A 27,289-nucleotide genomic window follows, 5' to 3' on the forward strand; every position below is an offset into this window, starting at 1 on the left:
AACTCTATCATTGCAGATGCGTGAATGTGCGTTGACGCTTACACATTTGTGATTATGTCTCCCAAGTGTTTGAAATAGACAGGCCTTATAGTTAATAGAAAACACCAAACACTCTTGTAGGTTTTTTTCTTTTTTAGCGGAATTTATATAAAAAAAAAATAGTGTGCTGGCTCATCAATAAAATAGTTAGTATGTGCAAGGCATCTTGAGTTAAAACTGTTTCAAATATTGTCAAAATCAGTGCACAAATAAAGAATGGAAGGTGAGAAGAGAGTGCAACACTGATCATCAGGAAAGGTTTTTACCTCAAGTTCTCTTATAAAAACTGTTGACCTAAGATTCTAAAGAAGCTGGAATTTTAAAGAAACTGATGACAGGCTTTCAGTTTTTAATTTTAAAAGAATTAAAAGAAACAGACACAGTGTCTCCAAAACCAGTGAGATGGCTCAGTGAGTAGATGTGCAATCCCTGAAATTCACATGGTGGAAAGAGACAACTCACTTCCAAAAGTTATCCTCTGACTTTCACATGTATGTGCATGTGTCTGCGCCCGCATACATGCGCACGCACACACATACACACACACTAAATAAATAAATGTAAAAACAAAAAACAATCCCCTTAAACAACAACAATTTCTTTACACAATGATATTGGAGTTCGTCACTCTTGACTTTTTGTCTAGGGTCAGATAGGGTCCAACAACTGAATATCCATGGCAAAATACAGTTGAACTAGATGAATACTGTATCGACAAAACTGTTTACTTTCACAATATACAAATACCTCATTCTACCAGGTTGGTTTTCCCCCTCAGGACATTTCTAAGTACGATGTAGTTGTACACAGGTCTAGCCTCAGCACTGAGTGCTGAGGTTAGGCAGATCAATACTCCAGCTTGTTAAGATAAGCACAGATTCAACTTTCACTTGAAAGAGATAACTCTAAGGAGACCAAATGCAACAACAGCTGCGGTAGGTCTAAAGTCTTGGCATACTGTTGGGGTAAAAAAAAACTATAAAATAAATTATCTCCTAATTATCAGTGGGAGCCCGTGGTTTTGAGAAACCTCAATCCCAAGTTAGCTTTCACTACTGATTCTAACAGCCTCCCACAGAAACTTGTTAAATACATGCATTCTTTGAACGAAATATGCAACTAGACTTACGTGATCAGTTCTTTCATATTCTTTTTAGCCTATTTTGAATGCTTTAATTTTGTTTGTCTTGCTTGACCGTGGATCAGGCTCACACCCAAGACACCAAGAGCTACAGCTTACTTCAGTGTCTCCTGATACAAGATGGGATGGTGGTAGTGGTGGGGTTCTCAAGAAGCAATCAGAATGAGATTTTGAAAAAGTCTGCATATCACAAAAGACTACTTAACCTTTTGACTGCTACCTAATCTCAGAGGGTGCCAGCAGCTTAGGGTTTCAGAATCTAATTTCGAAGGAAGGGTAAATACTTTGAGGCTTAAGCTTCTTTTCTTCATCTACATAATCATCACTCCATGCACCTCACACCATACAACTAGAAGGCATACTCAAGGGAATTCAGTGTAGTCAGAAAAGATGCATCCACTATATGCCTTTTAAGGGTTGGTGGGTCTGTAACTTCCAAGTACTTATATAAACAACCATTAACTGACCCTTGCCAAGAGCTTCAGTTGGCACTGGTAATAAAAAAAAAATGAGTAGATGTGATTGTCTTAGCTATTTTTCTCCTGCTGTGACAAAACACCATGGTCAAAGCAATTTAGAGAAGAGTTTCCTGAGGGGTGTTTCAGAGGGTGAGTTCATGACCATCATAGCATACATGGTGGGGGGTGGTGGTTTGGGTGTGGCAGCAGGGATGGCATTTGAGTAGTAGCTAAGAGCTTACATTTTGACTCAGAGATAGCTAACTAGAAATGGATGGGCTTTTGAAACCTCAAAGCCTACCCCACAGTGATATACTAACTCCAACAAGGTCATGCCTCTTAATCCTTCCCAAACAGTTCCACCTACTGGAACCAGTACTCAAACGTATGAGCCTATAAGAGCCATTCTCATTCAAACCACTAAGGTGGTCTAGCCAGTAGGAGTTAGATTACAAAACCTCAGCAAACAAAATAAGTAATTACCACCAATGTGGCGAATGCAGTAATAAAAGGTTTATTCGGAAGGAGATAAAGGGTATTTAGAGTCTGCTGACAAAGTCATAGCATTGAACAAGATTTTCCTGAGCTGAACCTCACATCAAGACTTAATCAAGGAGGCTGAAGAGATGACTCACTGACTGCTCTTTAGAGTACCCAGGTTCAATTCCTAGCACCCACATGGCAGTTCACAACCATCAGTAACTCCATTCCCAGGTGATCTGACATCCTCTTCTGGTATACTTCTATACATGCAAGATATCTATATTTAATCTATATCAATATTGATATAAGGAGTTATTGGATAAAAGCTGAGGGCAGGAAAAGACTCTGGCAGTAGGGACAGCATGAGTAAAGACACATGACAGCATATGGGATCAAATCAAGGCTTTGTAGATGCCACTGTCCTGTTGCTGATTGCTGCAGTCATGGTTAATCCTACTGTGTCCTTCAATATCACAGCTCAGAGTGAGCCCTTGGGCTGCGCCTGCTTTAAGCTGTTTGCAGACAAAGTTTCAAAGACAGCAGAAAACTTTCATGCTCTGAGCACTGTAGAGGAAGGATTTGGTTATGGAGATTCTTCTTTTCACAGAGTTATCCCAAGATTCATGAACCAAGGTGGCAACTCTACACACCACCATGGCACTGGTGGCAGGTCCATTTATGGGGAGAAATTTGAGGATGAGAACTTAATTCTGAAGCCTACAGGTCCCAGCAACTTGTCCATGGCAAACACTGGACCAAACACAAATGGTTCCCAGTTTTTTATCTTAACTGCAAAGACTGAGTAACTGTGTGGCAGACATGTAGACTTTGGGAAGGTGGGAGAAGGCATGGACATTATGGAAGCCATTGAACATTTTCTGTCCAGGAACAAAACCAGCAAGATGATCACCAGTGCTTACTGTGGACAACTCTAATTTTTCTGACTTGTGGGCATCTTACCCCCCCAGATTTCTGTAGCTCAGGAGGCTGCCCCAACTCCTTCTGCTTTAATACCCTGTAATCTCTGCTCTTACTGAAGTTCTTTGGACTTCCCCTCCAATCTAGCTAGATTGCAGAGTTAAGTTTATGGTTATGAAGAAAAGTAAATATGAAAAAAAGAGATCAGTTCAAAAAGTCTGGTGTTGCTGGGGAATCAGTCTAAGTGGGAAGGGAAGGGAAGGGAAAGTAAGGATGGAGAAAGGGAAGGAATGCAATGTAAGAAGATTGCACTTTAGAGATGCATTGTAAGAATTGCTAGTGTTGTTAGAAGATCAGCATGACCTGCTCTTTGGAGGAGTATGAGTGGTAAGATTGACTCTCTCTTAAGCAGTTGCTACACACTGAGAAATTTAGGGGCTTTCAGTGGGCCTTGAAATAGAAGAAAATGAGTAGGAGAAATGGAAGGAAGTGGACAAGAAATATTACAACAAGCAGCGCAGAATCTGGTCACTCTTCCAGGACTGCGAAGGAAAGGGGGGGTGTTTAGAATGAGACACTGGCTTCAGGCCCTGTCATTTAGAGCCACAGGAGATGGAACAGACATGAAAAGAGTGAATTTAATCCACAGTTTACAGAGTTTGAAGTATAAACAGCAGCATATGCCACTGAAGACAGCCAATGTGCTTTTGAGTTTCTGACTCAGTGAGACCTTGTATTGGAAATAAAGCAAAAACAACAGAGGAAGAGATCAGAAGTTTGCCTTTGTCCTGCCTATTTCCATGCGTGTAGACACACACAAACACCAAAAACAAAACAAAACAAAACAAAAAACCCAAACAAACAAAAAAAACAACCCCCAAAACAAAAACAAAACAAACAAATAACCCAACCCTTTTAAAAATAAAATAAACCCAAAGTTAAAACTGGCTCATTGTCATCTTTGAAAACAGGTTTGTTTGTTTTTCTTTAAGGGAACGAGAAGAGAGAAATTAAATGGCGATCTGAAAAATTTCACTTCAAAAATAGCTACCATGAATTTTGCAAGCAATAACTATGCTTATTTGTATGTTAACCATAACAAGTCAGAGAGCGTTTGTTTACCTTGGAAGGTATAATTAAAACATGCTGCTCTGAGAAAATGAGTTCTAATCCCAGGCATCCATCAGTCAACAACAGCAACAAACCAACCACCCACAGTACTTGGTCCCAAGATTGGGGGCCAAGTTTCACAGGGTTTTCCCAGACTGCCGCCCTGTGTGAGAGTGGCCACACCCCACGACGAGTTGCCACGCCCGGCGCACGTGCTCAGGTCAGGCAGGGACTCCCTCGTGCCTGTCCTCCATCTTGAGAGACGCTCGTCTTCACAGGTGTGAAATTCAGATTTGCGTTGGCAACTGTAAAGTCACCGTAAGTAGTGTTCCCATCTTTTTGGAACTCCCAGACATCACCCAAACCAGGAAGTTACCTCAGGTTCACAGCCCGTAGCCAAGCCTGAGGGGCACGGGCCCGGGTTGCTCATCACTTGAGGTGAGCCAACCGGCCGTGTTTCCACAGCTCTGAGGAAAAAGGGGTTTCCTCTCCACAGCTGTGAAGGGACGGGGCAAAGCTCCGCAACCCAGAGAAGGCCAAGCAGGCCACCCAGACTGTCACCCTCAAGTCTCTGCAGGCTTGTTTCTGTATGAGGATCACAGTTCTGGGCCGCCTTCGTTTATCACTCTACTACTTTTTTTTTGTGGCAGGAGAAATGTGCACTCTCAGTCTCTGGAGTCACTGTCTGATTTTCTGCCCAGTCTAGCTAGTGAATGGTGGCTGGCGTCTTTGAGATTGGATGGACTTCGGGAGGAATAGATTTGGGAGAATGAAATCGTGGTTCAGTTTTACATATTTACTTTGAAGTACCTGTGAGAAATCTGAGAAATCTAAGTGGAGATTTCTTCAGACTGTTGGAGTGAGTGTAGAGGCCTGGGATGGGAATAATGTAATCGATCCCCTCCTAAATATTACAGTTTCATGTCAATTCAGCTACCCCGGCCAGTGCAAAAGCCCAAAGGATCTGTGAGTACCTTGAAATACTAGCAGTAATGACTCTGAGTCAAAAGCTGAGTTTTAGTCAGTATTCAGTTTACCCTCCTCCTGTCACAGAGCCTTTCTTCACATTAGATTTTCCAATATTTACAACTAGTCACACCAAGCTATAAACACACAGTGATCTCATATCAATCCACTTTTTCATTTCCATTGTGATTATTTCATGTTAACTCATGAATTTTTTTATAAATGTATTTAATCTCTAAATGTAAAATATTCTAGTTATCTGTTTCTTACTGATTCATGGTTACATTTCTCTGTTGTTTAAATTTTTTTAAAAAATTTTTAAGATAGATTCTTTTTTTTTAATCGTATTGGAATTGTATTCATTTGTCTAATTTCAGAGAGCAAAAATATTTTCTGTATCCAAATTAAAAAAATAAAGTAAGTATACTTGGAAGAGCTAATTAAGAAGATATGTTGGTGTTAAACACAAATAAGCAAATACTCAGTAACTAGCAGAGGGGGCACGCTCTTCTATATAACTACAATTCACTGAAATATTTCATATGACATTACAGTGACATTTGGTATGACTCTACAAACAGAAACACACAAAACACTTTTCGATATTTGGGAGGGCAAGTGTGTGTGTAGAGCAACTATTTAGGAGGCTATTGTAGTGCTTGTGTAAGGACTGCAATTGGAGAAGTGGCTAGGGAGTGAAAGTATGAAACAAGATCACCTCCAAGGGACAATTCCCAGCAATCACATGGTGTCTCACAACCCATCTGAATGGGTCCCCACTGCTGATGTGTCTAAAGACAGCTACAGTGTACTCAAAGAAATAAAATAAATAAAACTTAAAAAAAAAAAGCCCACAGATACAAAAACCAGCCACTCAATGAACCAAGCAAGCAAACAAAACCTAACTATCCCTTCTCCAGTGAATTGCCTTGGTAATATTGATCCACGTTTTCCTTTTCTCTAGGTCTGTACGTACTCTATTTTTACGTCTTGAACTTAGTTTGAATCCTCAAAATACATTGTTTGGCTTTGTATTTCCTTTGGTTTTCTGTATAAATCTTACATCAGTATATTGCTTTCTACCAAAAAGTCCACAGAGGTCCTGTTGGGAATTGTAATTGTGTTAAACCTGTAGAACTTAGGATAAATTAAGATCATATTTGATTTTCCTTCCCTGCTGTTCTATGAAACAGGTTGAGAAGCCTTGGTGTCAGCTCTTCTTTAATGATTTGGTAGAATTTGGCAATGAACCCTTCTAGGCTGGGCTTCCTTGCCAGAGAGATACTTGATTACTATTTTTGTCTTATTAATGGTTATGGATCTGCTTAAATGGACCACATTTTCATCATCCATTCATCAGTTAATGGGCATCTAGGATGATTCTAGATCTTTGCTACTGTGAATAGAGCAGCAATAAACTTGATGTACCTCTGTGGTAGGATATACAGAGTCCCTTGGCTGTATGCCTAGGAGTAATATAGCTGAATCATATGGAAAGTTTCCTTTTATTTTTTTAAGAAACTGCTAAGTGATTGTATCAGTTTGTACTCAGCTGAACAATGAATAAAGATGCCCTTTCTCCACATCCTCAAGAACATTGCTGCCATCTGATTTCTTGATTTCTAACCAGAGTGAGATGTAATTTCAAAAGAGTTTTCTATTATTTCTATTCATTTCCTTGGTGGATAAAGACATGGAGCGCTTTTTAAAATAATTATTGGGCCTTTGTACATCTTTCGAGATCTCTACTTAGTTTCATAGCCCTTCTCCCCATCTTTAAATCAGGTTGTTTCCTTGTTTCTTTTTATATTCAGTTTTTTGTAAATTCTGATTTTCACTTCTTTGTTAGTCATATGGGGCAAGGTTTTGTCCCATTCTTTAGGCCATCTCTTCATTCAGTTAGCTATTCCTTTTCCTGTACAGAGCTATATGATTTCTTGAGGTCTCATTTATTGGTTGTTGGCCTTATTTCCTGAGCACTTATTTCCATTCAGAAAGCCTTACCTATGCCTATATCTTGATGTGGGTTTTCCTACTTCTTCCTCTTAGTTTCAGAGTTTTAGGTTTTACATTAAAGGCTTTGTTTGATCTATTTAGAGAGAGAGAGATTTTCTGCAGAGAGAGAAGTGTTTAGTTCCGTCCTTCTACATGTAGATGTCCAGTTTTCCAATCACACTTTGTTGAAAAGGCTCTTTTCTTCCAATGCACACTTTTAGCATCTTTGTCAAAAACTAGGTGGGTTTCGCTGTGTGGGCTTACATCTGGGCCCTCCATTCTATTCCATTGATCAATATGACTGTTTTTGTGTTAGTACTGTGGTATTTTTAATTACGATAGCTGATCTGTAGTATAACTTGAAATCAGACAGATTATCCTGAGACAAAGGTATCCACTCTCCGTTTTTACTCAGTGGAGTGCTTGACTAGAGCAGTAAGACAAGAGAGAGAAATATTCTTTTTCCTCAAGATTGTTTTGTCTATCTAGGGCCATTTGTGCTTCCATATGAATTGTTAAGATTGTTGTCACAATTTCTGTGAATAATAGTGTTGGGATGTTTGAGGGAGAAGTCTCATTGCGTTTGGAAGAATAACAAATTTCACATTATTAATGTCCCTATCTATGAGCACGGGAAGTCTTTCTGTCTTCTAGTGTCCTCCTCAGTTTCCTTCTTTAGAGTTTAAAGCTTTCACTGTGGTCTTTCACTTCCTTGGTTAGTTAGGCTTATTCTAAAGCATGCTCTAGACTGTTATGAAAAGAGTTGTTTCCTTTTCTCAGCATGTGTGCCATTGGTTTGTAGGGATGCTACAGATTTTTGTTTAAGTTTGTATCCTGCCACTTTATTGAAATTGTTTTTTATCTTTAAGAGTTTTAAGCAGAGTCCTGATAGTCTTTCTGTGTAAAATCATCATATGAAATTAAGGATATTTTAATTATTTCCTACTTGTATCCTTTTTATTCTTATTCTTTCTCTTGTTTCATTCCTGATCTTGGTAGAAATGCTCTGAGTTTTTCACAGTTTACTGTTATGTTGACTGTGGGTTTGTTATAGAAAGCCTTTCCTGTGCTGAGATAGATTCCCTCTATTCCTAGTCTCTTCCAGGCTTTTGTCACAAAGGGACATTAGACTTTGTCAAAGGCCATTTCTTTATCTCTTGAGATGCTCATGTGATTTCAGTTCTTGAATCCATTTGTGAGTTGATTTGTGTATGTTAAACTATTACTCTATCCTGTAATGAAGCCATAGTTCATCATAGTTAATGGACTATCTGATGTATTTGTGAACTCAGTTTGTAAATAATTTGTTAAGAATTTTTTCATTTTTCTTGATGAAGGAGATTGATCTATAATTTCCTTTTTATGTTATATACTTGAAAATCAGTTAGGAAGGGAACTTTTTTGTTATCTTTTATGAATAGCTTGCAAGCCATTGGGGTTAGTTCTTCATTATAGGCCCGGTAGATTTCAGCAATGAATCCACCTCGGTGTAGAATTATTTTCACCTGGGAGAATTTTTGTTTTATTGCGGCTTTAATTTTGTTGCTTTTATATAAACCTAAAGTGTTATTATTGTGATTTAATTTTGATAAGTTATATATGTTTGGAAATTGATCTGTTTCTTGTAGATTTTCACATTTAATTCACTGTAAGTTTTCAAGATATTACCTGCATAATCATTTTCTGAATTATTTTGGTATTTGTTATAAAATCTCCAGTTTTACCTTGGATTGTATTAAGTTGAGTTTTCTTTTTGTTAGTTTGGCTAAGAATTTGTCAGTCTTGCTTTAAAAACAACTCATTGAATCGGTCACAAATCAGGCCTCAACAGATGCAAGAAGATTGAAATAATCCCATCCATCCTATCAAATCACCATGGACTAAGGCTGGCCTTCAATAATAACAAAAACAACAGAAAGCCACATACATATGGAAGCTGAACAACTCTCTACTCAATGATAAGTTGGTTAAGGAAGAAATAAGAAAGAAATTAAAGACTTTTTAGAATTTAATGAAAACGAAGGCACAACACCCAAACTTATGGGACACAATGAAAGCAGTGCTAAAAGGAAAACACATAGCTCTGAGTGCCTCCAAAAAGAAACTGGAGAGAGCATACACTAGCAGCTTAACACACCTGTAAGCTCTAGAACAAAAAGAAGCAAATACACCCAAGATGAGTAGATAGCAGGAAATAATCAAACTCAGGGCTGAAATCAACCAAATAGAAACAAAAAGAACTATTCAAAGAATCAACAAAACCAGCAGCTGGTTCTTTGAGAAAACCAACAAGATAGATAAACCCTTAGCCAGACTAACCAGAGGGCACAGAGACACAATCCAAATTAATAAAATCAGAAATGAAAAGGGAGATATAACAACAGAAACTGAGGAAATTAAAAAATCTTCAGATCCCACTGCAAAAGCCTATATTCAGCAAAACTGGAAAATCTGGATGAAATGGACAATTTTCTAGACAGATACCAAAATACTAAAGTTAAACCAGGATCAAATAAACCAGCTAAACAGTCCCAATAACTTCTAAAGAGATAGAAGCAGTCATTAAAAGTCTCCCAGCCCCCCTCCCCAAAAGGCAGGACCAGATGGGTTTAGTGCAGAATTCTATCAGACCTTCAAAGAAGACCAAATACCAATACTCTTCAAAGTATTCCACAAGATAGAAACAGAAGGAACACTACCCAATTCGTTCTATGAAGCCACAGTTATGTTAATACATAAACTACACAAAGACCCAACAAAGAAAAAGAACTTCAGACCAATTTCCCTGATGAATATAGATGCAAAAATACTCAATAAAATTCTTGAAAACCGAATCCAAGAACACATCAAAAACGATCATTCACCACGATGAAGTAGCCTTCATCCCAGAGATGCAGGGATGGTTCAATATATGGAAATCCATCAATGTAATCTACTACGTAAACAAACTTAAAGAAAAAAACCCACATGATCATTTCATTAAATGCTGAAAAAGCATTTGATATAATTCAATATCCCTTCATGTTAAAAGTTTTGGAAAGATCAGGAACTCAAGACCTATACCTAAACATAGTAAAAGCAACTTACACCAAACCAGTAGCCAACATCAAACTAAATGGAGAGAAACTTGAAGCAATCCCATTCAATCAGTGACTGAACAAGGCTGCCCTCTCTCTCCCTATCTATTCAATATAGCAATTGAAGTTCTAGCCAGAGCAATTAGACAACAAAAGGATGTCAAAGGGATACAATTGAAAGGAAGAAGTCAAAATATCACTGTTTGCAGATGATATGATAGTATACTTAAGTGACTCCAAAACCTCCACCAGTGAACTCCTACAGCTGATAAACAACTTCAGCAAAGTGGCTGGATAAAAAATTATCTCAGACAAATCAATAGCCTTCCTATACTCAAAGGATAAATGGTCTGAGAAAGAAATTAGGGAAACAACACCCTTCACAAGTCACAAACAATATAAAATATCTTGGTGTGACTCTAACCAAGCAAGTGAAAGATCTGTATAACAAGAACTTCAAGTCTCTGAAGAATGAAATTGAAGATCTCAGAAGATGGAAAGATCTCCCATGCTCATGGATTGGCAGGATTAACATAGTAAAAATGGCTACCTTGCTGAAAGCAATCTACAGATTTAATGCAATCCTCATCAAAATTCCAACTCAATTCTTCATAGAGTTAGAAAGAGCAATACTTAGATTCATTTGGAATAACAAAAACCCGAGGATAGCAAAAACTATTCTCAACAATAAAAGAACTTCTGGGGGAATCACCATTCCTGACCAATTTCTCTGAGAGCAATTTTCCTCAGAGCAATTGTGATAAAAAGTGCATGGTATTGGTACAGAGACAGGCAGGTAGATCAATGGAATAGAATTGAAGACCCAGAAATGAATCCACACACCTATGGTCACTTGGTCCTTGACACAGGAGCTAAAACCATCCAGTGGAAAAAAGATATCATTTTTCAACTAATAGTGCTGGTTCAACTGGCAGTCAACATGTAGATGAGTGCAAATTGATCTCTTCTTATCTCCCTGTACAAAGCTCAAGTCCAAGTGGATCAAGGCCTCCACATAAAACCAGATACACTGAAACTAATAGAAGAGAAAGTGGGGAAGAGCCTCAAACACATGGGCCCAGGGAAAAAGTTCCTGAACAGAACACCAATGATTTATGCTCTAAGATCAAGAATGGGACCTCATAAAATTATAAAGCTTCTGTAAAGCAGACACTGTCAATAGGACAAAATGACAACCAACAGATTGGGAAAAAGATCTTTACCAATCCTACATCCAATAGAGGCTAATATCTAATATATACAAAGAACTCAAGAAGTGAGACTCCAGAGAACCAAATAACCCTATTAAAAATGGGGAACAGCTAAACAGAGAATTCTCAACTGAGGAAACTAGAATGGCTGAGAAGCACCTAAAGAAATGTTCAACATCCTTACATCAGGGAAATGCAACTCAAAGCAACCCTGAGATTCCACCGCACACCAGTCAGAATGGCTAAGTTCAAAAACTCAGGTGACAGCAGATGCTGGAGAGGTTGTGGAGAAAGGAACACTTGTACAATGCTTATAGGATTGCAAGCTGGTTCAGCCACTGTGGAAATCAGTTTGGCGGTTCCTCAGGAAATGGAACATAGTACTATTTGAGGACTCAGCTATACCACTCCTGGGCATATACCCAGAAGATGCTCCAACATGTAATAAGGACACATGCTCCACCAAGTTCATAGCAGCCTTATTTATAATAGCCAGAAACTGGAAAGAACCCAGATGTCGCTCAGCAGAGTTATGGATACAGAAAATGTGGTACATTTACACAATGGAGTACTACTCAGCTATTAAAAACAGTGACTTCATGAAATTCACAAGCAAATGGATGGAAGTTGAAAATATTATCCTGAGTGAGGTAACCTAGTCACAGAAGAACACACATGGTATGTACTCACTAATAAGTGGATATTAGCCCAAAAGTTCAGAAAACCAAGATTCAATTCACAGACCATATGAAGCCTAAGAAGAAGGAAGACTAAAATGTGGATACTTCAGTGCTTCTTAGAAGGGGGAACAAAATACTCACAGGAGGAAATATGGAGACAAAGTACGGAAAAGAGACTGAAGGAAAGACCATCCAGAGACTGTCCCACCCCAACCCCCCGATCCATCCCATATTCAGCTGCCAAACATGGACGCTATTGTGGATGCTGGGAAGTGTTTGCTGATGAAAGCCTGATATTGCTGTTTCCTGAGAGGCTCTGCCAGAGCCTGACAAATACAGAGGTGGATGCTCGCAGCTAACCGATGGACTGAGCACAGATGGAGGAGTTGGAGAAGGGACTGAAGGATCTGAGGGGGTTTGCAGCCCATGGAGGGAGCAACAGTGCTACCAGTCCAGACTCCCTGGAGCTCCCAGGCACTGGACCAACAACCAAAGAGTATACATGGAGGGACCCTGGCTCAGGCCTTGTATGTGGATGGATGTCTAACAAGGATGGCCTTGTTAGACATCAGTGGGCAGAGCACCTCTTGGTCCTGTAGGGGTTCCATGACTCAGTGTAGGGGAATACCAAGGTAGGAAGGTGGAAGTGGGTGGGTGGATGGGAAAGTACCCTAATAGAGGCAGGGGGAGGGGAGATCAGGAAAGGGGATAACATTTAAAATATCCAACAAAAATAAAGAAAATATCCAACAAAAGAAAAAACAACTAATTTTTAAAATTAATTTTGTGTATTTAATTTTTTTCCTTTTTATCAATTTCTAACTGATCTTAATTACATCTTTCCATCTACTAATTTTGAGTTTGGCTTGTTTTTATTTGTTCAAGGCCCTACTTATTGTGTGTCATTATTTACTTGAGATCACTGAACTTTTAATTAGGCACTTTCCACTACAGACTTCCCTTTTAGGACTGCTTTCATTGTGACTTAGGTTTTGGTATGTTGTGCTTTTGTTTCATGCAATTCTTGGACTTTTACATTTTCCATCTTTTTTTTTTCAGTGACCCATTTATTATTCAATAGTATATTTGTCAGTCTCCATGAAGTTTCTTTTCATATTGACTTCTAGCTTTGTTCCATAGAATTCTTTATTTCACAGACCATAAGAAATTGTTTCAATTTTCTTATATATGTTATGTTTTGATTTGTGTTTATTATCTATTTTTGGAGAATATTCCATGGGCTGCTGATAAGAACATGTTTGGATCTGCAGTTTAGTTGGAAAGTTAGGTCCATGATTTTAATTAACTCAGATGTTTCTATACTTTTTTCATCAACATTGTCTCTAGATTAGTGAGAAAAGTCTATTAAAGTCACCCTCTATTATTGTGTTTTGGCATTAATGTCTTTACATCTAGTAATATTTATTTTCTAAAATTGAGTGTAACTGTGATTGGTGTTTATCTATTTAAAATTGTAGTGCTCTCTTAATGGATTGTTCTCTTAGTAATTATGAAGTGAAATTTAATTTTTGCTGATTAATCTTGGTTTCAATTTTTTTTTTTGTCAAATATTAGGATAGTGACATTTGCTTGTTTCCTAGGAACGTGTGTTTCCATTTTTTCACCCCAAGGTTTTATCTGTCTTTGATGGTGAGGTGTGTTTCATAAAGCCAACAAATAGATGGATCCTGTTTTTAAATCCAACTTGGTAGTCTTTCTTTTGAGTGAGAAATTGAGACCATTAATATTCAAGAATTACTGTTGAAATGTGTATGTTAATTTCTGTTATGTCATTGATCTTGTAGTGTTCGATGTTTTCTTGTTCCTCACTTGCTTAACTATACTAATGTTATTTCTTGTATCCTCTTTGGTGTGTTTATCTTTCTTTTTGGTCTTAAGGATTCCTTCAAATATCTTATGTAGGTGGCTTAATGGTCATGGATTGCCTTAGCCTATTTTTTATCATGGAAATACAAGTCCTAAAAGTCCTTCCAAGCCCTCCTGACTTGGGAAGTCTCTGTTGATAAATTTGCTATTATTGGGATGAGTACACATTTATATGTGATATGTGTATCTCTATTGCAGTCTTCAATATACTATCTTTGTTTTATTATGTTAACTATAATGTGAAGAGATTCTTCTCTGGTCTTGTCTGTCTTGTGTTGCTAATTCTTGTACCCAGATGGGTGTCTTTTCTCTTAGATTTGGGATATTTTCTTCTGCAATTTTGATGAAAATTCTTCCTCTGTTATTAGCATGAATATTTCCTTCTTCTATGCCCATGAATCACAGATTTGGTCTTTTCATAGCATTCCATAGATATTGAGTGTTCTGTTTGTAGTTTTCTTATAGATTCATCTTTGACCAATTGCTCTACATAGTCTTCAAGTTCTGATATTCTATTTTCCCCTTGGTCTTGACTTTTGTGAGGCTTTCCATGGAGTGTGTATGCATTGCATGCATAGGAATGTAGGGGTGTGCATATGTGCATACACACAGACCAGAACAAAAACACCAGATATCTTCTACTATTTTCTAACTTGCTACTTTAAGATGGATCTCTTACTGAACCTGACCTCACTTTTGCTTTATTTGTTTATTGTTAGGTATCCTCAATGCTGTAGTTAGAAGCACACATAGCCATGCCCAACTTTTTACATAGTGCTGAGCACTCAAGCTTGCCTCTTCAAGTCATGCTTGCTGAGCAGCTACTCTTCCTCACCAAGCCATACCCATTCCTCTAGTTTCCCCAGAGACACTGTTGCCCCAATGTCAGCATGAAGCAGCCAGATATCACTGATGACTCTATTCCTGCTTTGCCATCACCTCTTTCTTTCTTATCTATCTTTCTATCTATCTATCTATCTATCTATCTATCTATCTATCTATCTATCTATCTATCTATCTATCTATCTATTTATTATATGTAAGTTCACTGTCAACCCAGAAGAGGGCATCAGATCTCATTATGGGTGGTTGTGAGCCACCATGTGGTTGCTGGGATTTGAACTCAGGACCTTTGGGAAAGCAGTCAGTGCTCTTAATCGCTGTGCCATCTCTCCAGCCTTAATTTTTTCTTTTTTAACTAAACCAAAATGGGGAAATATTGGTATTCTGTCTAAACTCCACCCCCACAGTTCCTGGCAGCAGCCAGTATGCTCCTCCCCACAGTTACCTGGCAAGAACCAGATAGGCTTGGCCCACTATAAAAGGGGCTGCTTGGCTCCTCCTTTCTCTCTTACTCTCTTTCCTCTTTTATGGTCTTGCCTCTCTCTTGCCTCTTTCTACCTTTCTCCCTCTCTTTCCCCATTCCATTCCTCTTCTCTCTACGTGGTCATGGCCAGCCTCCACTTATCTACTCCTTCTCTCTGCCTTTCTCTGCCTCTACTACTCTCTTAACTACCTTCCCCAATAAATAAATAAAATAAACTAAGTAAACTCTATTCTATACTATACTGATGTGTGTGTGTGGTCCCTCAGGGGAAAGAGATGCCTTGGTATGGGCCCGCTGAGGCATCCCCTTCTTCCACACCCCACCAGAACATGTTCTTATACTCTTTCTCTTTTTGTGATCACAATACTCTTCAGACCCATATGATGCTACTATTCAAATATTGGGTTTCTCATATCTATTCTTTCAGTTTGATTTTCTTCAATATTTCTGTATCTTTGCTGGATTCCACCTAAATCTGTGAAGGTTTGTATATGCTTGGCCCAGGAAGTGGCACTATTAGAAGGTGTGGCCCTGTTGGAGCAGGTGTGGCCCTGTGGGATTGGTGTGGCCTTGTTGGAGTAGGTGTGTCACTGGGGGTGTGGGCCTTGTCCTAGCTTCCTGGAAGCCAGTATTCTGCTAGCAGCCTTCAGATGAAGATGTAGAACTCTCAGCTCCTTCTGCACTATGCCTGCCTGTATGCTGCCATGTTCCTGCCTTGATGATAATGGACTGAACCTTTGAACCTGTAAGCCAGCCCCAATTAAATGTTGTCATCATAAGAGTTGCCTTGGTCATGGTGTCTGTTCACAGCAGAAAAACTCTAACTAAAACAATATCCTATATTAAATTTCTTATTTTACTCACTTGTTTATATTCTTTAGAAATTCACCCAGAAGTTTGTGTCTTTGGTTTCTTTGAATATACTTACAATCATTCTTTTGAGTTATTTGGCATTTGTCTAATTCAATCTCATTGGAGACCATTAATCTGTGAATTGTTCATTTTTGGAGGAGTTGCATTGCTTTTGTTTTGTACTATTTCTTTGGTTTGGCATTGGGGCTTACCCATTTCTCTAGGATCAGGTGGTTGGTTGGGCTGCTTTTAACCATGTATAGTCTTTCAGCGTTCAACTGTAGATTCAGGAGTTGAATACTTACTTCTCCCTAGTTTCTTTTGTCTGTTTAATTTGTGGAGCCTGCCAGCCTCTACCCATATTTTCTTTATTGGTGCTTTGACCTCATAATTCTATAGATATTATAAATAGGTCATTAATAATGTTTACTTCTTTCATTTTTTTCTCTTAGTGCTCCTTCTTTTTAAAAATTATTTTTATTGTTTTTACACTCCAGCCATTGCCTTCCTCTGGTCCCCCTTCCCACAGTTCCTCCCATCTGTCTCCAAGAGGATGTCCCTGCCTCCATCCACCAGGCCTCTCCACTTCCTGGGGCCTCTAGTCTCTAGAGGGTTAGGCACATCTTCTCTCACTGAGGCCAGACCAAGCAGTCCTCTGCTGTATATGTTTTGGGAGGCCTCAGACAAGCTCATATATGTCGCCTGGTTGGTGGCTCAGTGTCTGAGAGATCTCAGGGGTCCAGGTTAGTTGAGACTGCTGATCTTCCTGTGGGGTTGCCCTCTTCTTCAGCTTCTTCCATATTCAACCATAGGGGTCTCTGACTTCAGTCTCATGGTTCAGTGTAAGTATCTGCTTCTGTCTTAGTCAGTTGTTTGTTGGGCCTCTCAGAGGATTGCCAAGCTAGGCTACTGTCTGTAAGCACACCATAGCATCAGTAATAGTGTCAGGCCTTGGAGTCTCCTCTTGAAATGGATCCCAAGTTGGGCTGGTCACCAAGTTGGTTGACTTTCCCTCAGGCTCTTCTCTATTTTTGTCCTTGCAGTTCTTTAAGACAGGAGCAATTTTGGGTCAGAATTTTGACTGGGATGGCAACACCATCCCTCCACTTGATGTCCTGTCTTCCTACTGGAGGTGGACTATACTAATTCTCTCTTCCAATTGTTGGGCATTTCATCTAAGGATCCTCCCTTTGAGTCCTGAGAGTCCCTTACCTCCCAGATCTCTGGTACATTCTAGAGGGTCCCCCACCTCCCATATCCCAAGGTTGCATATTTCCATTCATTCTGCTGGACCTTAGAGCATCTCTCCTGTCTCCCTTCCTCTTCATACCTGATCATGTTCTTCTTTCCTCTCTCCCCTCTCCTACAAGCAGAAGGGAGGCAGAGGGAGGAAGGGAAACACATTTTCTGTATCAGTTCTTCTATTGTGGAACATCAGGGTCCAGCTATTGGCTAACACTGATAAGGCTGCTATGAGCATAGTGGCACCTATGTCCCTGTGGTATGGTGGGGCATCTTTTGAGAATATACTCAGAAGTAGTATAGCTGAGTTTTCAGGTAGATCTATTTCTAATTTTCTGAGGAACCTCCAGATTGATTTCCAGAGTGGTTGTACCAGTTTGCAATCCCACCAGCAGTGGAAGAGTGTTCTTCTTTCTCCACATCCTCGACAACATGTGCTGTCACTTGAGTTTTTGATCTTAGACATTCTGATTGGTGTAAGGTAGAATCTCAGGGTTGTTTTGATGTGCATTTCCCTGATGACTAAGGACTTCAAACATTTCTTTAGGTGATTCTTGCCCATTTGAGATTCATCTGTTGTGAATTCTGTTTAGCTCTATACCCCATTTTTTGATTGGGTTGTTTGGTTTTTTTTTTTGGAGGTTAGCTTCTTGAGTTCTTTATATATTTTGGATGTTTGCCCTCTATCAGATGTGGGTTTAGTGAAGATTTTTTTTCCCCAATGTATAGGCTGCTAATTTGTTCCATTGACTGTGCCTTTTGCTTGACAGAAGCTTTCTAGTTTCATGAGGTCCTATTTATCAATTCTTGATCTTAGAGCCTGACCCATTAGAGTACTGTTTAGGAAATTTCCCTATGAAATTCCCAATGAGTTTGAGATTCTTTCCCACTTTCTCTTCTATTAGATTCAGTATATTTGGTTTCATGTGGAGGTCCTTGATCCACTTGAACTTGAACTCTGTGCAAGATAACAAATATGGACCTATTTTCATTTTTCTACATACCAACTGCCAGTTAGACGAACACCATTTATTGAAGATACTTTCTTTTTTCTATTGTATATTTTTGGCTTCTTTGTCTAAGATCAAGTGTCCATAAGTCTGTGAGTTTATTTCTGGGTCTTCAATTCTATTCCATTGATTGACCTGTTAATTCCCTGAAAGAGCCAGCTTTTGATCTTGTTGATTCTTTGTATAGTTCTATTTGTTTCTATTTTGGTTGATTATGGCTCTGGGTTTGACTATTTTCTGCCTTCTAGTCCTCTTGGGTGTGCTTGCTTCTTTTTGTTCTAGGGCTTTCAGATATGCTATTTCGTTGCTAGTGTATATCCCTCTAATTTCTTTATGAGGGCATTTAGTGCTATGAATTTTCCTCTTACCACTGCTTTCATTTTGTCCCATAAGTTTGGGTATATTGTGTCATCATTTTCATTGAATTCCACAAAGTCTTTAATTTCTTTTTTTTATGCCTTCCCTGACCAAGTTATCACTGATTAGAGAGTTGTTGTTCAGTTTCCATGAATATATGGGCTTTTTGTTGTTATTGAAGACCAGCCTTAGACCATGGTGATCTGATAGGATGCATGGGATTATTTCAGTCTTCTTATATCAGTTGAGGCTTGATTTGTGACCAATTATATGGTCAATTTTGGAGAAGGTATCATGAGGTGTTGAGAAGAAGGTATATGCTTTTGTTTTAGGGTTAAATGTTCTGTAGATATCTGTTAAATTCATTTGGTTCATAACCTCTATTAGTTTTACTGTGTCTCTGTTTAGTTTCTGTTTTAATGACTTATTGGTGAGAGTGGGGTGTTGAAGGCTCCCACTATTATTATTGTTTGGGGTTCAATGTATATTTTGAGCTTTAGTAGAATTTATTTTATGAATATGGGTGCCCTTGCACTTTGAGCATAGATGTTCATAGACTTTCTCTTGGTGGATTTTTCCTTGATAATATGAAGTGTCTTTCCCATCTTGCTTGATAACTTGGTTACAAGTCCATTTTATTGGGTATTAGAATGGCTACTCCCATTTATTTCTTGGGACCATTTGTTTGGAAGACTTTTTCCTAGCCTTTTTCTCTGAGGTAGTGTCTGTCTTTGTCATTAAGTTATGCAGCAAAATGCTAGCTTATTTCTTTTTATTGGAAAATTGAATCTGCTGATATTGAGACAGATGATTGTTAGTTTCTCTTATGTTGTTGTTGTAAGTGGCATTATGTGTATGTGATTCTCTCCTTTTGATTTTGTTATGAGATGATTAATTTCTTGTTTTTTCTTTAGTGTAGATTCCCTCCATATGTTGCAGTTTTCCTTTCAGAATCCTCTGTAGGGCTGGATTGGTAGATATTGTTTAAATTTGGTTTTGACATGGGACATTTTGGCTTCTCTATCTATGATGATTGAGAATTTGTAAGGTATAGTAGCTTGGGCTGGCATTTGTGTTCTCTTAGGGTCTGTATGACCTCTGTCCAAGCTCTTCTGGCTTTTAGAGTCTCTGTTGAGAAGTCTGGTGTAATTCTGATAGGTCTGCCTTTATATATTACTTGGGTTTTTTTCCCCTTACAGCTTTAAATATTATTTCTTTGTTCTGTGCATTTAGTGTTTTGATTATGTGATGAGAGGATTCTTTTCCTTGAAAAAAAGTTTTATTTATTTTATTTATATGAGTACATTGTAGCTGTCTTTAGACATATCAGAAGAAGGCATCAAATCCCATTACAGATGGTTGTGAGCCACCATGTGGTTGCTGGGAGTTGAACTCAAGACCTCTGGAAGAACAGTCAGTGCTCTTAACCATTGAGCAATCTTTCCATCCTTCTCTTGGGGATTCTTGACTATCACTGACTATTGTCCACTATCTGGAAAGTATTATTTTATATTTCTCCCAGATTTTAGTCAATTAAAATGGAAAGGTCACTGTAATTCTTGCTATTCCATTTTGGTCAAATTAGAAATTCAGACTTGGATTTTGTTTGTCTGTTTTATTTTATTTTTTTAAATTTTATTTGTGCTTGTGTGTGTGTGTGTATGTGTGTGTGTTTGTGTGGTGTGTGTGTGTGTTTGTGTGGTGTGTGTGTGTGTGTGTGTGTGTGTGTGTGTGCATGCATATGTGTAGATTTCCTGAGGAAGTCAGAAGAGGATGTCAGATCTCCTGGAGTTGTAGTTATGGGTACATTGTAAGTCTCTCCGTGTGGGTTATTGGAAATGAAGTTTGATCTTCTGGAAGAGCAGCAAGCAGTCTTAATTTCTGAGTCATATTTCCAGCTCCCCCACCCCCTAGATTAGAGATTCTTCAGCTCAGACACAGAATGATGTTTATATAAAACAGAACAGAACATGGTTGAAAATTCTTAGTAGTAGAGACTGTTGCCTAGCATTAGCTCCTTTATGACTTTATAATTATTTCTATAATTATGTCTTATTTTTATTTGTTTTCCTCAAGAGTGTTCTTGTTTGTTTTTAAATACTTATATCACATCTACACACACACACACACACACACACACACACACACACACACACACACACTGGCTGAATTTATATGTTTTTTGAAAGTCCTTTGGTATGAAAGCAACATTCTTTGACCTTTTTTAAATTTCATTTTGTTTGGATTGTGTGTGTGTGTGCACATGTTTCACAGCACAAAAGTGGCAGTCAGAGAAAAACATGGGAGTTGACCTCCTTCTACTATGTAGATACTGGGGATTGCACTCAGGTTTTTAGCCTTGGTGGCAGGTGCCTTTATGAGCCATGTTACCAATCCAAGAACAGCATTATCTATCATGATACACTGAGAAAATTTTCTGTACTGGATAGGCATATGTCAACCTAACACAAGCTAAAGTCATAGAAGAGAACCTTACCTAAGGAAATACCTCTAAAGATCCTGCTATAGGCAAGACTGTAGGGCTTTTTCTTAGTGATTGATGGATGAGAAACCAGCTTTTGGCTGGTGGTCCTGGGTTCTAGAAGAAAGAAGTCTGAGCAATCTATGAGGCACTATCTAGTAAGCAGCACCCCTCCATGGCCTCTGCATCACTCTTGCCTCCAGGTTCCTGTTATGCTTAAGTTCCTGCCCTCACTGCTTTTGGTGATGAACTGTTATATTGACATGTGAGCAAACGAAGTCCTTTCCTCTCCATGTTGCTCTTGGTCATGGTGTTTTATCACAGCAATAGTAACTCCCAACTAAGGCAGCGTATAGGAAGGGAAAGAGACAGGAGGTTGGGTTTGAATCACTCATAAAGAGGAGGGCATTTTTCATATGTCACCCATGCATTTAACATCCTGGGTTATTTCAAAAGAATGTTGCAGTTAGATACTGTGTGATTGATACTTTTAGCACCTTTTAGTTGACTAGGGTAGAAATGTGGTCTCACTTCAGAAGTGAAAGAACTATACCTAGTGTGGTGCAATGGCTACAAAAAGGGTTCAGTGAGTTAGTTGGGAAGCTTAGATGAAGCTTTTATTTCTCTGCCTTGAATCCCACATTTCATCCTTGATTGTAAATACATGTTCTTATCTATCTATTGTTGATAGAATTGTCTATGGATGGCAGGCTAGAGTAAATGAACAGGAGCTGCCCTAGGTTCTGATTATTTTATTTGTCCTTCCAGCAAAAGGGTGAATCATGGAAGAGATCCAAGCTGCGCCTAGTAGCAAGCCAGAAAATACAAATGAGAATTCCAATCCATGGATAGAACAGTACTTCAACCACAAATGCTGCATCACCTTCCTGACTGGCTGCTACAGTTGCCAGTGGCAATACAGAAAGTGGGAAAAAACTGAACTTGGATCCTGTTGCTGCTCCCGGGTACAGAGATGGAAAGGAGCTAGACTCCACTTACTTAGATGTGGGTGTGGGTGGGTCCCTAACCACTGCAGAACTCATTGGAAGTCCCAAGGCTGGGTCCACTAAGCTTCAGTTTTCCCATCAAAGTACTGTGAATGTCTAGAGCCAGAGTTGAATGGACTTGACGTCTTCTTTTCCTCCCTTCCTTTTTCCTTTTCTCTCTTGCTTTTTTTGTTTTATAGGAGATCAGATCTATGGTTTTTGTATGCTAGGTAAAAGCTGTATTGCTGAGCACCTGGCTCTCCCCTCAATTTTATTTTCTTTCTTTTTCTTGATGTCTCTTTTATATTATTCATTTACTCACTTATTTATCATTTCATTCACTTTTACATTTATTCATTGAATTTTGAAGAAGACTTGAATGCAATTAGATGTTCACAGGAGATTACAAGAACGCAAATCTTTCATTATCAATAGTAGTCTTTTTCTGAGTCTTTATTATTTTTTACATTGAGAGAGAGCAAGAGAGAGAGAAAAAGAGAGAGAGAGAAAGAGAGAGAGAGAGAGAGAGAGAGAGAGAGAGAGAAAGAGAGAGAGAGAGAGAGAGAGAGAACAAACATCTGTGGTGATCAGAAGACAGCCTATAGGAGTTGGTTTTGTCCTTTCACCGTGCAAGTTGCAGGGATTGAACTCCCGTCATTAGACACCCTTAACCACTAAGTCATCTCATCAGCACCTCAATCTTTACTTTTCTATTCTGTTAGTTTCCAAGGGGAAAGTGTGTTCCTGGGAGGAAGGGGTGGGGAGCAGATAGGGAACCTAGGCAGTAGAAAACAAGGTTTGCTCCTAGCCAAGCAAGTGCTTGATTTTCACTCACAGAACTCTTGTGAAACTGAGTGGTAGCATAACGCACAGCCTAAGGAAGCCTCTTCGTCTCTCTAAGCAGTGTGTGCTGAGCCCTCTGGTGAACTCCTCTCAGTCTCTCTAAGCAGTGTGTGCTGAGCCCTCTGGTGAACTCCTCTCAGTCTCTCTAAGCAGTGTGTGCTGAGCCCTCTGGTGAACTCCTCTCAGTCTCTCTAAGCAGTGTGTGCTGAGCCCTCTGGTGAGCTCCTCTCAGTCTCTCTAAGCAGTGTGTGCTGAGCCCTCTGGTGAACTCCTCTCAGTCTCTCTAAGAAGTGTGTGCTGAGCCCTCTGGTGAACTCCTCTCAGTCTCTCTAAGCAGTGTGTGCTGAGCCCTCTGGTGAACTCTGAGGTGCAATCAATCAATCAAGTCATGCACTTTCACATGACTGTAAGCATAGTCCAACTCATTAATTAGTTCTCTAATTTCTTATTAAAATATTTTATTTTATAAATATGTATGTTTCACCTGCCTGGCTGCCTATCTTTGGGATTTTGATGGTTGTGAATCTAAAACTTAGCACATGCTAGGTAAGTACTTTACCACTGAGCTACGTCTCCAGTCCTGGATATCTCATTTCTTATGTATGGTTTGAGTAATTATAAAGGAAAAATGTAGGAAATGGGATGCTTCCCTGGAGTAATCGAGAGTGTTCGTCTGTCCCTTATTTTTTTATGCCCCAATACTTGGCTTTTATTCTAGTCACAAATGTGCTTCAGACATGGTCTACTTTCAAATAACTCATATTCTGCTGGGAGAAAAGGTAAATACATTCACATTCTAGCATAGCAACGAGTATATGTTCAAAAACATAGGCATATATTTAAGGAAGAGGCCATGGGTAACTATTTAGAAGGTGAAAGGTGATTAAGAATTGGTTAGGTAAATTGGTTAGATATGGTATGAGAAATTACCTTAGAGGTCAAAGCATGTAGGTGTATGTAGATTGGTTTAAGGGGAGCAGAGCGGAATACAGAACTTCTGGCAAGTGAAATTGGAGAAATGAATGGGTCAGAGAGTGTGTAATTTTAAGAACTTATCCCTGCCATATTGGACATAAAGAATATCTAAAGAGGGCCGCCAGGGATGTAACTCAGTGATAGAGCATATGTGTAGCATGCATGGAGCCCTGGGTGTGATCTCCATCACCAGAGAGTTGTCATATTTTAATCTGAGAATGTGGCCTGAGCTATGATTTGCAATTGTTATTTGATATATGGAGGTTATATCAGAAGGGGCCAATGTAGGAAGGCCTCTGCTTTCAAAGGGAAACAGAGGTAGTGTGCCAAGGAAGAGGTGTGGGTGGTGTGGATTAGAGTAGTGAAGGCGGCTATGGGGGATGATGGTTTTTTTGCTTGGGAATAAAAAATACATCACTTGAGATCTACAAAGCATATGGAGTAAGAAACAAAGGGAAACAGTATTGAAAATGGTAGCATTTGTGGCAGTCTAGTATAATGGTAAAAACACAGGATCAGAACATTGGAGTATGTGTGGATTCTAATTGTAACTGTAACTTGAACTGGTTATGTGATATATACCCTACTCTCTCTGTACCTAGGGGGTTGAGTGAGGTAAAGTCCCTAGATGATTTTCAAGTCCTAGATTCAATTTATGTCTTTGTTACTGACCATCCATAAATTAGTGACCCATTGTTATAAGAATTTGGGCAATTATTTAACATCTCTGTGCTTCAGAAACCAAATCAGAGAGATATTAACAGCAAAGCCTACCACAGGAGTTGCTATGAGAATAGCAGAGATACTATTAGAATATACTATACTTTGAATTGGGTATGATATACTGTTACTACTTGATGGATATTATTGTAGTGTTCTTAGTGTTACTGGCTTTGGGAAGCCACATATAGAAAGAAATACATAGACGATTATTCTGAGTTTAGGGTACAGGGCATGGAGAACTAACCAAAAATCTAAAGATCAAAAATCACAGTGGTGTGTTTAAGGAGAATTAGATTTCCAGTGCTGAATTTAGGGACATTAAAGGAATAAATAATAATTAGAATCAGAAAATAAAATTCATATGAAATTCTAACATTTTTACATTAGGCTAAAAAAATTCAAGCTTTAACCTATATATACAGAGAGGAACCCTTGAAAAATTTCAAGCCAGAATGGTTATGAGATTAAAAAAAGAGAGACAGATTTATTTAGCAGAAAATTATTAAATATATCAGATATACCACAGTAGCCAAGACAGCTGAAGCCTTTTCTGGCCTTCCAGCAGCTAAAATTCTAGAGGGATAAGTTATGCAATAAATAACAGGTGAGAAATGCTTTCAAATAGTAATATGGACTTTGAAGATAAAATAGAAAAATGTATTAGAAAATGGGAAGGGGGTGGTTAGAGACCTCATGGGAAGCAAGTCCTTTGATCCATCTCCAGATGAAGAGACAGAGCCAGCCTTGTGTTGGGACAAATGCACCTCAGGCCCAACTGCCAAGTACCTTGCTCCTCCTGAGTAAGGATGGAGTTTGATGTGCTATAGAAACAGAAAGCAGCAAGCAGCTAGTGTGGCTGGTCTTGAAAAGGGACTCAGTGGAGAAGAGATGAGGTAGGGGATGGGCAGGGACTAATCCTATATAACCGTGTAGGCCGTGGAAGGCTGGATGGTGACAGTATAATAACATAGGGAGCCCTGGGAGGGTTTGAATGGGGCAGAGACATTATTTGACCACGTGCATTTTAAAGGTCCACTGAGGTTCTGTGGAGGAGTGTGTGTAAGATGGAGTCAGCTGTGTCTGCACTCTGGGTAGTGGTGTGCTGCTTTAGTGCCTGAGGGCCTCTTCAGCTCATCAGGGCACCCTTTCTGTGTGTGCTTGCTAGCTTTTGTTTGTTTGTTTTTGTTGTTGTTGTTTTTTTTCTTTTTTCTTTTTTTGAGACAGGGTTTCTCTGTGTAGCCCTGGCTGTCCTGGAACTCACTCTGTAGACCAGGCTGGCCTCGAACTCAGAAATATGCCTGCCTCTGCCTCCCAAGTGCTGGGATTAAAGGCATACGCCACCACTGCCCAGCTTGCTATCTTATTTTTGATTCCTGCTCCTTATAAGACCTCAGACTATTCTAGCCTAAGGAAGGTAATATCCAACACCAGAGTGGCACTGACCTTTGGCAAATGTTTACAAGAATTATTGAGGTCACATGAACAAATAGAACTAAGTTACACTTTTCTCTCTTTCCAGAAAGAGCAATTTTTTTATGTTTGCCTGGTAATTGCATTCCTCGTTACTGTGCTTTTTCTGTTCATCTGGGTAGAAACCTCCAATGAATACAATGGCTTTGACTGGTGAGTACCATTTTCTGTATTTTTATTGGTGTGTGGACTCCTTCACTGGAGAGCCACATGGGCCTTCCCAGGTAGACAAGATCTGGTGGTATAGTAAGAAGGGTGGACAGAAGTGGGTAAGAGGTGTGACTCTAGTGCAGCAGTCAGATGCTCGCACCCAAACTTTCACCTCCCTTCCACCCATACTCACTCAACACACTGAATGCCAAATGGTATTCTCAGCTTTCTTTGTGCTACCAGCATCCCCAGCCCCTAGACAGGATCCTCTGTCATCTTCACTCTGGTGTCTGCTGGTGTCTTTGATTACTGATGTCCATACTTCTTCCTTGTCACGATTATGTCCCTCAGTCCTGCTTTCTCTGCCTTTCCTACAGCCTTTGCTTCCTTCTTTTGTCTTTAGGGGTCCCTTGAAACTCTGAACACAGGGACACATATCCCTTCTCAGCTCCCTTTCATGGCTAAGCTACTCCTGGATCAATCTCAGGCATCCCAGCTTTTCTTTCCCAATGCATCCTATCTTTTTTGTAAATCTAACCCATTATTTGGTGTTTGTGGGAGAAGGCAATGTTTAGATGTTAGGCCTCCTGTCTTTCTTAATGAAGTGCAGTTTATTTTTCTCTTTATAAAGTTAAATCTAGTTGGATATTTTAAGTGTAAGACACTCAGCCCCCCGGTCTGAGTTCCACCCCCACGACCCATATGATGGGAGGAGAGAATTGACTCCTGCAAGCTGTCCTTTGACCTTCACACACGAGAATATACCCACACAATGAATGACTGTAATACTTTTTTAAATGCAGAAAATTAGAAAATAACCACATTTTCTTTTTTTAAAATTTTTTATTAGATGTTTTCTTTATTTACAGTATCTCCTTTCCCAGGTTCCCCTCCAAAAGAAAAAATA

At 39.2% G+C, this 27,289-nt stretch overlaps 1 protein-coding gene and 1 pseudogene across 4 annotated transcripts in view; both read left to right on the forward strand.

Moving 5' to 3' along the window:
• Positions 1 to 2,564: 2,564 nt before the first annotated feature.
• On the forward strand, positions 2,565 to 3,056 carry LOC116100653 (annotated as a pseudogene).
• Positions 3,057 to 4,360: 1,304 nt separating this feature from the next.
• Gdpd4 (glycerophosphodiester phosphodiesterase domain containing 4) overlaps positions 4,361 to 27,289 on the forward strand; it is a 152,810-nt gene continuing 129,881 nt past the window's right edge. For 3 of the 4 annotated variants that reach the window (XM_031387437.1, XM_031387435.1, XM_031387438.1), the window contains exons 1-3: positions 4,361 to 4,467; positions 22,004 to 22,200; positions 26,282 to 26,385. In XM_031387437.1, coding sequence (XP_031243297.1) covers positions 22,018 to 22,200; positions 26,282 to 26,385 — 287 coding nt within the window. In that variant the 5' untranslated portion in view covers positions 4,361 to 4,467; positions 22,004 to 22,017. The other variant, XM_031387436.1, reaches the window with a different exon arrangement.

The sequence above is a fragment of the Mastomys coucha genome, unplaced genomic scaffold (assembly GCF_008632895.1).
Source record: "Mastomys coucha isolate ucsf_1 unplaced genomic scaffold, UCSF_Mcou_1 pScaffold21, whole genome shotgun sequence".
Taxonomy (NCBI): Eukaryota; Metazoa; Chordata; class Mammalia; order Rodentia; family Muridae; genus Mastomys; species Mastomys coucha.